At 39.5% G+C, this 16,911-nt stretch overlaps 1 protein-coding gene across 1 annotated transcript in view; it reads left to right on the forward strand.

The window, feature by feature from the left end:
* LOC121880311 (RNA exonuclease 1-like) overlaps nt 1-16,911 on the forward strand; it is a gene marked incomplete in the record, with an annotated part of 136,744 nt that overhangs the window by 112,320 nt on the left and 7,513 nt on the right. The window contains 1 exon segment of the mRNA XM_042387471.1: nt 12,547-12,689. Within this exon segment, the coding sequence (XP_042243405.1) occupies nt 12,547-12,689 (143 nt within the window).

Consider the following 16,911-nt stretch of genomic DNA (forward strand, 5'->3'; position numbering starts at 1 on the left):
ATATATATATATATGTCAATGGGTCGGAATTTACTGGACTTATCTCACCTGACTTGGGGTTTATTACAATAGATGGTAATGGCAGGAAGCGCCCTTTGAGAAAAATCCTGAACCAGCACAAGAACACTTAAATCTACTACAAAAAATGAACTGTCTGTGACCCGTGGAAGGATAGCGCTCTGACTGGGATGAATGAGACACACTGTAAAATTTAGACACTTATATTCCCTCCAACACTACAAACACAATCAAATAATGGTACAAACCAATATGACCTCTAACTTAAACTTTAACCACTACTCTGGGGAATAAAAGTTATATGACATAGAAATTATTAGAAACACAGGCAACAATAAATTTAAAGTATTAAGAAATGTTAATTGCACATATGAACAGGCCTTAAGGGCTTTCACACAAAAATAATATCAGTCACTTAGGAAATGGTACTAAAAAATAAGAAATTAAATACCCACAATGAATAGGCCTTAGGGTCTTCAACAAAATAATATCAGTCACTGAGGAATGGTAATAAAAGATAAGAAATTAAATACTCTACAATGAATAGGCCCTAAGGGCTTTCAGCAAATAATATCACTCAACAAAATTATAGCACCCCAACAGGTGTACACTTCCTAACCTAACCTAACCACTGCTCTGGGGAACAAGGTTATACCTGAGATCAGAATTATGAAGAATTAGAGGCATTAAAAGAATCAAATCACAGTATCACTCTGGTTCCATTCAAGGCACAAACATTCAAAAAAACACTACTATCAAAATTATTTAAGAAATATTAAACTACACACGTCAAGATAATATCAGTCTGAGGAATGGTGTTAACTACACCCGTGATAAGGAAGATAAATGTTCCTCTAGGTATCTCCTAGAGTCCTAGACTCACGGTCTCAGTGTGTGACCATTAATATACTCAGATAGCCTCAGTGTACTCCCCAGTGCGTCCATGGGCAGGGAAAGAGTGAGCCAATCAGACCTTGCGAGTTGAGAGAAACTTTAGCTTCCTGTTAGCAAGAGGGTTTCACTAGCTGCTCGGACATGTGGGTTGTGCACCGGAGTGGTAAGAACTGATCACCCACTGCTGATGCTGGTCCCGTGTCGTGTTAGTTGTCGGGAGCACTCGTTCACTCAAGAGATCCTTTGCTACCCGCTAAACAGTGACAGGCCTACACTGATCGGTCCAATGGCGACAATCGCCACCCTCAATCATCAACGGCAGTCAATCTCTCGCAGTCAACTCCGGTCAACTCCAGTCAAGTGGGCTCTGACGGAAACCCTGAAATGAACTCACTGTTAGCTCTAGTTTACTTTATCACTGCCCTATCTAACCCCGTCTGAGATCGAATGAGACTTACTTGTTATACTGCACATAGCGCGGAAAGCTGGTGACTAGGCCACGGACTATTTCTGATGGACGCCGGAACGTCTTGTCTGTGTGAATGCTCGACTGGGCCCAGCCAGTCAGTGTCTCCCAAGGCGTTAGCTTGGTCCTACGTGATATATTACCGCCTAACTAATAACTCCTTGGGACACCAAACATTATTCAGACTGCTAAACGATCTAATAATTTCAAATTCAATAATAGTCCCTTAACTTCATGAATCGCATCATTATTAATTCAAATTACATTTAATATCATATAGGCCTAGTTCCAGTCTCTCGCTGAGCAGCAGCTCCTCCCTCAGATGACCTTGAACGCTCAGTATCACTCATATGGGCATTTGAAATTATTTGAAATTTCTGGATATTACATATATATATATATATATATATATATATATATATATATATATATATATATATATATATATATATATATATATATATATATATATATCATGTAAATCCACAATGAAAAATGTGATAAGATAAATTTGATAAAATCACAGGAAAATGGAAACAACGGAGTACCTTAGCTTGCCCTTTATTCAAGACATCTTCAGAGGCAACCGATTACAGGACAGAGAGAGGCCTAAATATACAGGGTGACCTAAAATATGAACATTGTTTATTGATTCCTAATGAACACTCTTACTTACATTCAAACTTGGGCTATTCCTTATTAACATATTGGTAATGGTTTGAATGTAAATGGAAGTATTTATTGTATTCCATGTAGCAAATGTAATTGTAATTATGTAGGTCAGACAGGAAAAACACTGCAGCTCAGAATCAAACAACATAAGTATAATATCAGAACTGCATCTGAAAGCAGTGCCTTGTTCGTTCATGTTAGAATAATAATCTATATATATATATATTAGATATGAATGTAACATTTATTTAGACTGTGCTATCCTTTGTGTTAGGCTAACTAGTAAATTTTTTTCGATTTCAAGTAATCTGCACCTAACCCTATTTTCTCCATAAGCCCTGTTATTTCTATTGCGTGAATTTCTACAACGCGAGGTTTTACAAGAACACAACTATCGCGTTACAGCAGAACTGACTGCGCACACACACACACACATGTTATTTGTATATTATTTGGAATTCGAAACCCATTCCCCAATGATGTAACTGTATATTTTCAGCCTTCTGGCTGCCAAGCTCTTTCAATAAACCGTTAATTATTATTATTATTATTATTACTATTATACACACACACACTGATATCTCCGTTGGCCGGAACAATTGGTGCAGAGTGCTTCGGGGAATGAAAGATTTACAGGTAATGAGATGACTCTCAAAGCCGGGAAAAATTCCTCATCCCCAGAACTTCCAGGGTAAAGGAAAAATGTTCTCGGAAATTCCAGAAAGTGCTCATTATATCATCTCTCAAACCTGGAAAAATATCTCCCACCCCCAGAATGTTCCGGGTACTTTCGGGAAAATTTTCTCTGAATTTTCCAGAAAATGTGCCCCTAGGAAAATCGTTTCCAAAGTTGGAATTTTCCGGAAAATTCAGGCTTTGGGAACTATTTTCCGAGAAAATTTCAGTTCCGGCCACAACACACACGAGCGGAAGAATGTAAACAACACACAGATTTTTTGTTTTGTTGTGATTCCTCTGTTTCTCCATCAGGATAATCTGTAGGCATATAATTAATGCAACCATATGTATCATGCTTGGCATCCTTTTGGGAAGTTTTAGCTGCAGACAGATCCTCATCTTCAGTCCTGACCTCATCCTTTTTTCTTTTCATTGATTGATTGATCATTACTCTTTCTGTTGATATTATCAAACCTAAGCTGCAGTTGCTTTAACAGTGAGTCAAAACCTGTTCCAACTATTTTTCCATTTATTTCATCTTGGAAAGATTTTGGATATTGTTTTACAATTTTATGGGCAATGGTTGTCAATGCCCTCTTACCTGGTTTTTTACAGACTTTTGATACTTCATCAACTAATATTCGCACCATTTCTCTTCTTGCCGGGGGAGTAGGCCTCATGCCTTTCTCTAAAAAATTTAGCAAATCTCTTTTTGAAAATTTTGCCCATGGTAATTCATAATCATCGGACCACATTGCATTCACATTGACTTGCAACTCATGCGATAAACTTGATGCGCACTCAATGTTAGGGGCTTGTGTAATCATAGCTGTTGAAACATTCTCTGACTTTGTTGATGTTAGAGATTTTGAAGGTCCTGAAATGTATAACCTAAATAAAAATTTAAACCTCACAGCACTGACACAAAACATTCTAGTGCATGTAAGCAGTCAGTCAATTGATTAGATGGTAAGTCATGCAACACCAAAAAAGCAGCACAATAATATGGCACATGGAATAGGAGATTATGAAGTTGAGGGTAATCACAAGCAACCTATTATCCTTAAACCAAGCCCACAATAAGGTAATGTAAAAGGAACATAATGCAACAATACACTTACAGCCTTAGACTGGTAACAGTTTTACTGAACAGGGACCAATCACAAAGCTATTGGCTAAAAACAGCATGCATTATTGTTGCCTAAAAATCATAATTTCTCATAATAGTAGAAGTTATATAAATAATGTACAGAATATACATATCCTCACCACCCATGATAGTAGGTAGAGTATTATGAGGCAAGTGCCATGCAATGAGAATTCCTCAAGCCCACATTCTACGAAGAAAATTAGGAATTTCTGAATAGGGTAAGTTCCTAAATGCTATTGAAAGGCTCTCTAATCATAAATTATATATATAGTTGATAAGGGGATAATGTAACTATATAATTATACAAATGTTTACTTGATAAGGAACAATCTAACTTACAACTATTTATCATGCAATTGCTTCGGTCTTTTAAAAAACATTCAAGATAATATGAATCTCAAACAACTATCATACCTTGCGCCCAGCTGTCAATAAGTCTACGCACTTCAATGGCCTTCAACATTGAAAGGTCCTCTAGTTGTACATATTTCAAGTCATCAACTGTTTCAACACCTATGCTATTGGCAAGGAGATCCACAACTTGTTCTAATGTTGACGGAATAAGTGTTGGAAGAATAGCCTGAATTGATTGCCTTAAATCTTCCATGGTGCCCTAAACCTGACAACATAAAAGCATACATAAATCTGCTTGTTAGCAACATCAATATTAACATTGAACTTTCTGGCAACTCCTTTAATTGGCTTTCCGTTAAGTAATTGTCGTGCCATACGATGTTTGCATATAATATCTAGTCGTATTTCCTGATCAACCATAATTATTTTTCTCTGTGGACTAAAAAACAGTTTGATGTCATAAGCATCTTAGAACAAAACAGAAACATAATGGCAAGTGAGGAGCAAATTTAGCACAGGACTATAAAATACCCCCAAAACTGTATATATTACAGTATTTCTTGGTTAAATAACTTAAAATTTACCATATTTTTTTTATATCTTTAGAATGATATGGCATGCTTAAATGCTATCATTAGTGATTTCCCTCTTTTATAAGCATATAATGGATAATAATCAACCAATTCTTCTGCTTTTATACACCTTTATGAATTATTGACGGGAGCCACGAATTACCCAAAAGTACCCAAAAGTATAGCAAATAAGGGTAAAATCTTAACGAATATCTGTTATACATACACAAAACATGTTTAATAATATTTTTTGTGTAATTTTGTAAAAATAATTTGTAAGATGAAATAATAAACAGCGAAAAACTTTCAGTACTGACGAACACTAAATTCCAAAGAGTTCGTGAACAATGGAGATAACTCAGATCCATCGTGATGCACTTAGCTAACCTAACCTAACCTAACCTTTGGTTTCATCTTCTCATTGGGAAAATTGGATTGTCTATATACTAGATATTCATCAATAAGGATGGCAAGATAAGCAATATCTGACTCATTAATCTTAGGTGCACAAATGAGTTCCACAATATTATGCAATTAAATGAACATTTGCCATACTGGATCATCTGCATTCTTAACTTTGCCATTTATAATGAGAGGCAATAACCGTATTAAAGACCAGTTTTGTGCAACTTGCCCACCTAATTTATCACTTGCTGCATTTACTTCACATGATTTAGAGCTAGCATCTGTACCACTATAAGGGAAATTTGTTAGTCTCTGGTTGAGTTCTTGATATGTCAACCATTTATTTTCTTTAATTAGATTCTTCAACATCATGGCTACATCATAAGTCCCCACTCCCTCAAAAATATCATGGCCAAGACAAGGTGGTAGACCACACTGACAAACATGATAATATTTTAGAGCATTGAAAGCAGAATCAAATTTCACACCAACACTATTTACAGCACTATCATCATTTAAGACATGTTTTACAGCCAAGTTATAATTTTGAATTGTTCTCTTTGGACCTACACTAATAGGGTTACGTCGAAAATCGCTTAAAGTGATTGTACTAGTTCCTTTATTCATATGTTGTCTTAAATGTTTCAATAATGCTTGCAGTCCTTCACATACTTGTTGGCACATTAATAGCTTGCAATGTAATTTAAAATTAACATTTAATCCCCCAAACTGATATGTTGTTTTAGGTCTGTCCTGGTGTTCACGGTATATATGAGCTTTCAGTCCTGCAAAGGAAGATAACTTCCTTATACACCTTATAAATGGGCAATCAAATCTTTTGTTATATTCATTTGTATGGAACTGGCAATGGGTAACATATCTCCTTACTGTATACTGTACTCGATATCCATTGTAAAGATTTACCATTAATATAGCTAAATATGCTAAGGCATATATCCTTAGAATATACTTAAGAGGGAAAACACTGACCTCTAAGCTGCCTTCTGTTTCAACGAGTGATGCGCCTCTTTCAAATAATGTAAACAAACACGGACATACTACGAACGTGAAGCGCAAACAACCGCCAACTGCATATTCAGTAATTACATATAGAAATAAATAGCATTAACATGCAATTTTAAATGTTCTATGCATCATGAAGTGTATATAGTATGATAAAATGTCAGGATTGTGATACTACACCCATTTTCAAGGACATGTTAAACAAATTTGCTAATGGCAAACTAAGCTCTTCCTTACATTCCTTTAATACTCTTGACAAATATCTCATCGAGACCTGGCGACTTATTCGGCTTTAGCTTGTCTATTTACTTACTAACATCATTACTAGTCACTACAATCTCACTTAATCTATTTTCTTCACTATCTTGGTACATAGTCGGTGCCTCGGGTATCATGTTAAAATTTTCGGTGGTGAAAACTATTGAAAAACATGTATTCAGATTATTGCTCATTTCTCCATCATTATCAGTTAGCTCACTGGTATCTGACTGTATTGGTCCATTCTTTTCTCTTGTTTTAGTTTGAATCATTTGAAAGAATCCTCCCTTGCTACCTTCAGTTCATTATTCCTCTTTGCTTTTTTTATCTTGGTCTTAACCCTATCGGCCAATACCTTATAATAATCTCAGAGGTAAACATCACCACAATTTATTCTTCTACCTATAGTCTTCCTTTGTCCAATAATGTTCTTTAAATAATTATTTGTCCATTTAGGGTCATTGTTGTCTGATCTGAGGTTTTTGTATGGTATGTTCTACCTTTGTGCATTAAGTAACTCATTATTTAAATTGTTGTGGAACTCGTCAACCTCAGATCTTGTGATCAGGTCATCCTCAACCGTCATATTTTGTGAGGATATTGTTCTCAGGTCTCCAGGTAAAGTGAGGTCACCCTCTGTGGGTACACTGTGTGAGGTCATGTAATCCGTCCCAAAACGTGATACCCCTTCTGAAATCTGGGACTTTAATGGAATTTTCCTTGCGACTGCCATTAAATTCTAATTAGAATATTATTTTTGATCGCTGTTAGCAAGTTCGTTCCCTACCTCGGCATTACTAATGAGGTTTTCTCTGTTTGACAGAACTAAATCGAGTATATTATTACCCCAGGTGGGTTCGGTTATACAGTATGTTGACTTAGGAAACAGCTCTGAACTGTTTCAAGAAAACCCTCTTATTCTGTGTTACCTGTAAGGTCGATCCAATCTATTTGACTAAAGTTAAAGTCGCCTACTATACAGACTTTGCTATGCTTGGATGGCCTGCGCATTTCATCCCAAATAATTTGCTCATTAACTCTATCAAGATTGGGAGGTCTATATATTACTCATGAGATTAATTTTTCCCTACAATTGATTAATTCTATCCAAATTGTTTCTGAATTTAGTTCAGTTTTTAATTCCTTATTTATTTCACACTTCAGATTATCCCTGATATTTATTGCTACTCCGCCTCCTTTCCTAATCTGCCTCTCGGTATGGAATATTTTAGTTTTGTCATCATTCCAATCACTATATCCCTGTAACCTTTCACTTTGTTTACCCGCTCCCACTGCAGTCTCCTCCACCTCCTTGCCCGTATGTTCCCCTAGCAGTTTAAAGACTTCGACATCTTTTGAACTGCCCTCTCGAGAGAGCCAGCCAGGGTTGCCACCCCATCCCTTGACAGATGTACCCTATCCCTAGCATAAAGGTCCCTTCTGCCATAAAAGTTGTCCCAGTTGTCAATGAATGGGACTGGTATTGACTTGCAATATCTGTCAAGACAGCCATTGACACCAACTGCCCTTGACAACCTTTCATTGCCAACTCTCCTTCTAGGCAGTACACATATGATAGGGATCCCTCCCTTCACCCTAATACATTCTATAGCTATCTTTAACTTATCAAGAAGCTCCTCACTCCTTCACCGGCCAATATCATTGCCTCCTGCACTGATGCAGATAATGGATTTGTTCCCATTACCTGAGAAGATATTGTCCATCTTGTCAACTATATCCCCCACCCTAGCTCCTGGCAAATACGCCCTCATCCGATTTTAATTTTTACCACAAAAAGCTCTATCCAGGTACCATACCTGGGAATCGCCTACAATTAAGGTTTTCTTACCTTCCTTGTCAGCCCTGTCCCTGACTATGGTAATGTCCAATTTGTCTATCAAAAGACTAAAAGAGTTTTTACACTTAGTTGTTTTCATTTCCTTGGAGTCTTTTCTCACTACCATTTAGTCATTCCTCTCCTCACAACCTTCCATTCCCCTGAGTTTTCGTCAGGCATGGGCTTTCCTTGTCTCATGTCTTCTTCCTTCATCCTCGCTATCACTTCCTTTAATTTCAAGTTTTCCTCTTTGACCTTCACTAACTCAGCCAGTAGCTTGGCCCTCAGAAGGGCACAGCCCTGTTCACAAGTAGCACTAGCCATTACCGACAATTAATCCCCAGGAGCTAAGTCTGCCGTGACCTTTCCTCTAGCGAGGTCAGAACACAATTTTTTTTATGAACTTTAATTGTCCAGTGTTAATCCAAGAGGAAATCTGTGATACTTGGTAGTGAGGATCACACTGGATAACACCCTTCTCACCTGTATTCCAGGGCCTATTTTGTAGGCTGGAACGTTTATATTTTATTGGGTCTTAGTAGCAAAACCCAAGTCTGTTATCCATTTATTCAGGAACAACTAAGACAATTCCAAAGTGTAAATTAACCGTAACTTATCACTGTAACTGTGAGTGTTAAGAGAAGGACGGAGGCTATGTAAATAGACCTGCTTAAAGACGGCCTTCCTATGTGAGTCATTGAGTGAGAGTCTGGCCCCAGGGTGTCAGTGCCCCGAACGCCCGGCCCTTTCAACGCTGACCTAAGCTGTCTCTGGCCACACCTTATAAGGAAGAGTGCCGACCAGATGCCATCAAGATGACTCATCATAGCCAGTGGAAAGTTACAGGGGATGATTATGTATATAAATCAATATGTAATTACCCATTTATATAATCATTCTGTTCATGAAACAAGGGCCATTACACCTATGTTCTGGGCCAAGCAGGACACAAACTTATGACATACTGGTGAGAGATACTCACATTACCACTGTACCACCACCTCCACCACTATCATGGTATTTTCGGTCAGGTGCAAATACCCTCAGCTAAATAGCTGTTTGTACAGAAATTGCCTTAGTCTACGACATAATCATATAAAAAAGTGATTTACATAACGAACATCTGTAGATGCTTGGAGCTGCCACCATCTTATGTATTTATAAACAATCCACGTTACATAGTAGTTCACCTCTTGCTATGCCTCTTATAAAATATTTTGATGAAATGCATAAACAAAGTTTAAAAAAAAAATTGAACTGATGACTCATTATGCTCCAGGAGGAGAAATATAGAAACTTGTCACTACCTGAGACTCATCTTGGTTTGAGCAGAGAATGTCTTGTGATGAGCAGCAAAATCAAAGGAGAAACTGCTTTTGCTCATTCTATGTGATGGTGGAATTAATTTTGAGATCAGGGTAGCCTTGCTGCATTGTTTACAATTACAGTGACCCCTCGTTTAACGAACGCCTCGGTTAACGAAATTTCGGTTAACGAACTGCCTTCCATAAGGATCTTCAATTCAGTTAACGAACAAAAATTCGGTTAACGAATTTCTTACGAACCGACCTCAACATGTTTTCGCTTGCACTGACCGGGCAACCAGCTTTAGTATCAGTCTGCCAATACATTAATCGGTTCTAGGGCTTAAATTCCATACTATTTTAGTAAATATCAAAAAGTTTATACTATTCAATAATTTTAAAAGTTTAATATTCAATTTTTTAGTCATTTTAACAATTATTGAACATAATTGAAGGTAAAGTGACTAGTTTAATGCGCGGCATCCAGCCTCTCAACACAGCAAACAGGCGTTATTCTCTCTGTTTTCAGTGGAGGTAACATCTTGCTTGAGACTCTCTTCAACTAAATGCTTTTTTCTGTGTTTCCAAGCAAATTATTGGTCATTTTGAAATTTATTTTACATATTGACAATATATAATGCAGTGCAGTGTTGATTTAAAGAAAATAATCTTGAAATACACCAAGAGAACTAAAATTTTATGGGTGAAATGGTGCCATGGGGTGACTTCTCTTCCACCCCAATGCCTTCTCTTCTCCCTTCTCCTCCTCCACCTCCCACTTCAAATGCACATCATCATCATCATCATCCAGGAGCCTTCTACATACACACCTCAAAGTGAGTGAACTTTTCTACCATTTTTGTTGAATTTAGGAAATTTTCGGTGAGCTGGAACCAATTACCCAAAAACCCATTGAAACAATGGTTTCGGTTAACGGACTTTTCGGTTAACGAACGACCTTCTGGAACGGATCGAGTTCGTTAACCGAGGGGTCACTGTGTCAGGATTTTCACCACATCCCAATAGTGTTGGTAAATAGGATCAGCCTCATAACGCTGTGGGTCTTAGCTTTAAAAAGACACTGATGCTTGTTCCTCCCCATTGAAGAGGAAGAAAATAACAGGTTTTTCGTTTTTGATGCATACACAAGGACAACCACTAGTCTAACCTCAGTCATGGCTTTTAACTCATATGTTGTGAGGTGAAACTGATGATGAAAAATATAGATTGGGGGAGTAAATGTCTTTATCCAACCATCTTGTATTATGAAATGCACCAGGTGCTTAGATCTTAATTCCACCTTCAGGGATTTCTCCCAAGAAGACATGAGAACTTCTGAGGCATTTCATGTATGATCCTTGACCAGCAAAATTTTCTTGAGGGGCCCCAATGCATCTGACTTTTGCTTACATAGGATCCCAGCGAGTCTGACTGTTACCAGTAGATTCTCGTCACCAGTAGCTGGACTGAACTTGCATTTTCATCAATAACATTCCACTGATGCTGATATCATTTAAATAAGCCATTGTCTGGTCCATTGATGATCCAAATGCCATGGTCAAGACAGTGCTCATTATGATTTCACTGATGTGATTCCACCACAGGGCACAGTCCAAGAACGCGTAAATCAGAGAGTTGGAAAAATTTTCAGACTTGCTCAAAAGATTTCTTCAATCAACTTGAAAATTTGTGTGGGAAAAGATAAATTCAAAAGGAACATACAGAATATATGAATAAAAATAACTGGTCAGTGCCAGGTTGGCCAGTGATGGACACTTGGCCATACTCTGCTGCCAGAACTGAATAAGTCACATCTGTTGAACTCATAGAGCATTTCCAGATAGCTGTTTGAGCAACTTTGCCCTGTAGCTCAGAATCTTCCAACCACTCAGGTACTGGATTAGTGGTCTAGGTAGTGACCTGTGATGAGTAATCTCTTACTACATAAACCTGAAAATTAACCCATTGACAACTCCTTCCCAACAGTTGAAAATTTATATATAAATTTGTGGTCTTAAAAGGACATTACTGATTGAGGTAGATGGTAAAAGCCAGCCATTATGGTATGGAAGATGAAAGAAGGGTACAGCCAACTCTTATGTTCTCCTGAGTGATGCCAATAGTGCTTTCTTGGGTTGTCACTGTAGAGAAACCTACAAAACAAACACTCGAGTTTGCTTCACAGCCTTACTTTGACTACATGAGTGGCTACTTACTATTTAATAACATTTACATTGATTCTTAATGCATACAGTATTGTAATGGGGTTCTAGACACCAAGCTCTGCCAGGGAGTGTTATGGCTGAAATATCCCATCAGTTCTCTTAACTCTTCTCCTTAGCCATAAAATGGGATGTTATACTTCAGTCATTTGTTTTCTTTATACTGCCTTATTTTCCTGTAAGATCCAGATTTTTTTGTGCGTAAGATTAGATGATCTTTGTATAAGTTTCACCAGTACAGGACAGAGGTACAGTTGCCTCCACATGAACGTGCCAGAGTCTGGGAATGTGTGAAGGCTTTGCTACGAGATATGGCACCGCAGCACCATAGTCAAGGCTGAATGAATGAGCGTTAAGCAGTCAAATTTCCCTCTTTGCCTTACCACACATTGTTGAAGAACATTTATCACATAGATGCTTTATTTGTTTGTTATGCAACATTGTAGTGTAGCCACAACCGAGGGACTAGGACTGAACTATAGGGAACCGGCAAACAGGGTACTCCATAGTTTCACACCCATGACTAAGGCGCTGCATTGCCGCATGTCATACCTGTGCCCTCACATATTCCCAGCCTGTGGTCAGGTCATGTAGAAACAACTGTACATGTATGTTGATGCAGATAATTTTAGAACTATAAGAACAATTTATGGGAGCTGTTATGAATTAAAATGTTTATTATTCCTCCAACAGATATAACATTTGGGGATGTGATCCTAGGTGGGAAGAACCCAAATGATGAAGATCAGCAGGAGCAAGAGCCGGCAGTGGATTATAAAAGAGAAGCAGAATCATATACCGGTCCTACACTAACATATGTCTCAAATTTATTTCAAGTATGTTGTTGATTTTTTTATACATTAAGTGATATATATAGTAATATCTCTGTTAGCTGAAATCCCTCAAACCCGGAACTCTCCAATAGCCGGAATTGAAATTTGCTCGAAAAAGCAGTCCCAAAGCCGGAATTTAAACAAAAAATCCGGCCTTGGGTAGGGGACCTGAAGATGTCTTGAATAAACACGAAACCTTAAGTATTTTTAGGGAGATTGTGATAAGTATAAGTATAAATGAGCAAAGTTGTATCCCTTCATCATTATATTACATAACATTTTACAATATGGAGTGAGAAAGCAGAAGGGTGTGGGTGATTAGAGAGATGGAGTGGAAAGGAATATAACATGTACCAGTATTGCCAAGTGATAAGCTCCTCAACAGCTGATCTTTTAATTCGCCTCCATGCAGTCACACTAGACCCTCACTGGATGCTTGTTGTCTTAATTCCCGTGTGTGTGTGTAATAATAATAATAATAATAATAATAATAATAATAATAATAATAAACTGTTTATTGAAAAAGTTCTGCAGCCCGAAGGCTGAAAATATACATTGGACACAAATGACTTATTACATACATTGATGGTTTAACAAAAGCCTTCATTAGAGAAAGGTGAAGGAACATACAGTGAACATACAGATTAATGTTTATACACATAGATCATGTGAGCCGAGTTGTTGAACAGCAGACACGTAGTGTAGTAACTCCCTCACAGATGGCGTTATGAGGGGCATCACATGGAGTACTAGTTCCCTCACAGATGGTGTTATGAGGGGCTTGACGTGGTGTAGTAATTCCCTCACAGATGGTGTTACGAGGGGCGTGATAATGTAGTAGTTACCTCACAGATGGTGTATGAGGGGCCTGATGATGTAGTAATTCCCTCACAGATGGTGTTATGAGGGACTGATGTGGTGTAGTAATTCCCTCACAGATGGTGTTATGAGGGGCATCACATGGCCTAGAAATTCCCTCACAGATGGTGTTATGAGGGGCATCACATGGTGTAGTAATTCCCTCACAGATGGTGTTATGAGGAACTTCACATGATGCTGTAGCAACTCATTCACTACGTGGTGTCGTAGCATCATGGGGACACCACGTGGTCTGTTGTCACAGGACTTCACTCACTCAATTGGGTAACGTGTGGTCCCAGGCCTCTCTATCGTGGAGTCTCAGGGGAATTATCACCGAGTACCTGGGACCTCACTGTGTGAAGGTTAGCTTGGGTAAGACTTGTGTGTGTGTGTGTTTTGAGCTTGCCAAGCACATTGTAGAATTTGAAGAAGTTGATGAAGAGTTTGTTCAGGAGTCAGGTGGTGAAATGCCATTCCAAGACATTTAAACAGTACACACTAAACCATTGTCCTATAACATTTTACATTATAATTTCTATTTTAAGATTATTTGATACATGATAGCTCAACAGGGCTACTTTTACACATAAACAACTGATCAATGAATAAACCAGGGCATATGGAGACTCATTATACACTAGTGATGTCACAAAGCTTTGAAACTGCAACCACATAAATTATCACAACCTGTATTCAAATGTGCAAAGTTAATTACTAATATTATTATGTATGATGCAACATAAGGGATGTTTATACTCAATTAATTGCTATCTTACAAGAACTCTAGCGATACAAGTTATATTCTCGTAAGTCAAGTCAGTGACATTTTATAGGCGTTAATCTCTCCTCCGTGGGGGGGAAGTGACCGTGCCACCCCCCTCCCAAGAGGGTCGTCTCACTGCTGTCTACTGTACTGACTCATTCATGATACAATATTGTTTATTTGTTTTTCATTAATTAGTAAAGATACGTTAGTGTAATAATCGGTGCTTATTAATACATGTGCCCTTCATATACAATACAGTATAGTCTGGATTTACGCGGTTTTTGTTTACGCGTTTGGTCATTTACGCGGTGCCTTGCCAGAATAAAAATGCTTTAATTACGCGGTAAATTTGGTCATTTATGCGGAGAGCGGCTGGGGGTCCAGACGCGCCACGCCATTTTTTATTCACGCGGTCCATTCCTAACCTTACGCGGGAAGCGGCTCGGATATGGATGCGCAGTATGTCGCTGTTGCGTTATCGCTGACGTCATATGACGTATCGGACTGTGATTGGGCCACTTATCCTTACTTCCCTCCGCCGCGAGCTGTGATTGGTCTAATGTTATATGACGTAGCCTGGCACGGGAGGGAAGCTACTGACCTAGCCGCGTCAGTCTCATTGTTCTCAGTCACCGCGTATACTGTTCTCTCTTGTGCCCGCTAATCTGTTCAACAATGGCTTCCGCTGGAACCCCACCACCCCAGAAAAACCTTGATTTACCTGGACCAAGCCGCCCGAAGCCCAAGAAGATACGACGTGCCCTAAGTTACGAAGTTAAGTACAAGATTGTGCAAGATTTGGAGAAAGGAACGAGACAAGTTCATTGCTGGCGTGAACGAATCTACGATCCGGACGATCAAGAAGGATGCCGCCAAGATTAAAGAACACTTGAGCATCACAAAGTCTGCAGGTGCTTCAATGGTGAAGTATTGTCAGAATAAGGTGCTGCTCAAGACTGAGAACTTACTGGTGAGCTACTTAATTCGTCAGGCAAGACGTAACATGGCTGTGGACACGCGGGCAGTGCAGGACTATGCTCGTGAACTGTACTCATCAGTGGCGCACAAGATGGGAATTGCAGAGGCCAAACCCTTCACTGCTTCCTCTGGGTGGCTGCAAGGGTTTAAGAAAAGGAACAAGATTTCCAACATTAACATTGTTGGTGAAGGAGCCAGTGCTGACCGTGCTGCCGCCATGGATTTTCCTCCATTCTTACGAGAAGTTATGGAGGAAGGACAGTACACCGACGACCAGGTGTTCAACATGGATGAATCCTGTCTGTTTTGGAAAAAATTACCTTCCAAGACCTTCGTTGTCAAGTCTGCCAGCAAGTGTAGGGGCCGGAAATTCCAGAAGGAGCACATCACTGTCCTGTTTACCACCAATGCCTCCGGTACCTGTAAACTCAAGTTGTCGGTTATCCACACAGCCCGCAAGCCGCACGCCTACAAGAACATGGACATGACCAAGCTAAATGTCCACTGGCTGACCGCACGTAAGGCGTGGATGTTCTCTTCTCTGTCCCTCTCCTGGTTTGATGACATGTTTCGTTCCCGACATGAAGAAATTCTGTGAGCAACAGAATGTTCCATTCAAGATTTTGTTGCTCCTTGACAACGTACCAGGACACTCACCCCTACTGTTGGATCGTCACCCCAGTGTAAAAGTGGTCTTCCTTCCTACCAACACTACGTCGTTAATCCAGCCCATGGACCAGGAGTTGATATGCAACGTTAAGGCTGCATTCTCCACAAAGAAGTTTAAGCTCCTGAACGACTACACCAACACCAAGGATGAGTTGCGTAACCTTCTGAGTGGCACAGATAGCGAGAGCGACGACAACGAGGATCCAGAACAAGAGTTGGCGGAGCATGAAGTGCGAGTTAAACAGTTTTGGAAAATGTTTGACGTAAAGAAAGCTGTTGATTTCTTGGTGGAGGCATGGGGGCAGCGTGGCGGCATGTGTTGCAAGGTATCCCAGTTGGGAGGCAGAGGCAAACTGTGGCTGGTGAGGTTCAGTCTGTTGCAGTGGCAGTGGACCTTGCAAGAGAAGCTGCACAGAGTGTTACAGCTGCAGGCTTCTCCGAGACCACCAACGACGACATCATGAAGGTAGTCAGGGATCCTGAGGTGACTGCCGACGAGATGTTGGAAGACGATGACGTCAGTGAGGAGACAGGTGGTGCGGCAGCAAGAGAACAGAAGTTAACTCATGGTGATGTAAAGGATGCCATTGAGTTTGCCGAGAAACTAAAGCTCACCCTTTCAAAAGACCATGTCAATCACCGGTATGAAGTCTCCAATAACCATCTAGACCAAAGTATGGAGCAGTACATCCAGATGTATCACGACCACATCAACACTAGCCGTCAGCGTAGCATTACTGACTTCTTCGCCCACAACCCACCACAGCCAGCCCAAGCCAGTGATAGTGACAGTGATGGTGACTTTGAGGGGTTTGTCAGGGAGGCCCTGACAACTATGGTGGATAGTGATGGTGATTCACCTGAGGGCCAGTAATCTGCCCTCTGCCTCAGAACCAGCCCCCATCCTCGTATGCCGACCCATCTCTTCTACTAACGTAAGTGTTAAACTTT

The sequence above is a fragment of the Homarus americanus genome, unplaced genomic scaffold (assembly GCF_018991925.1).
Source record: "Homarus americanus isolate GMGI-L3 unplaced genomic scaffold, GMGI_Hamer_2.0 scaffold20930, whole genome shotgun sequence".
In the NCBI taxonomy this organism is placed as follows: Eukaryota; Metazoa; Arthropoda; class Malacostraca; order Decapoda; family Nephropidae; genus Homarus; species Homarus americanus.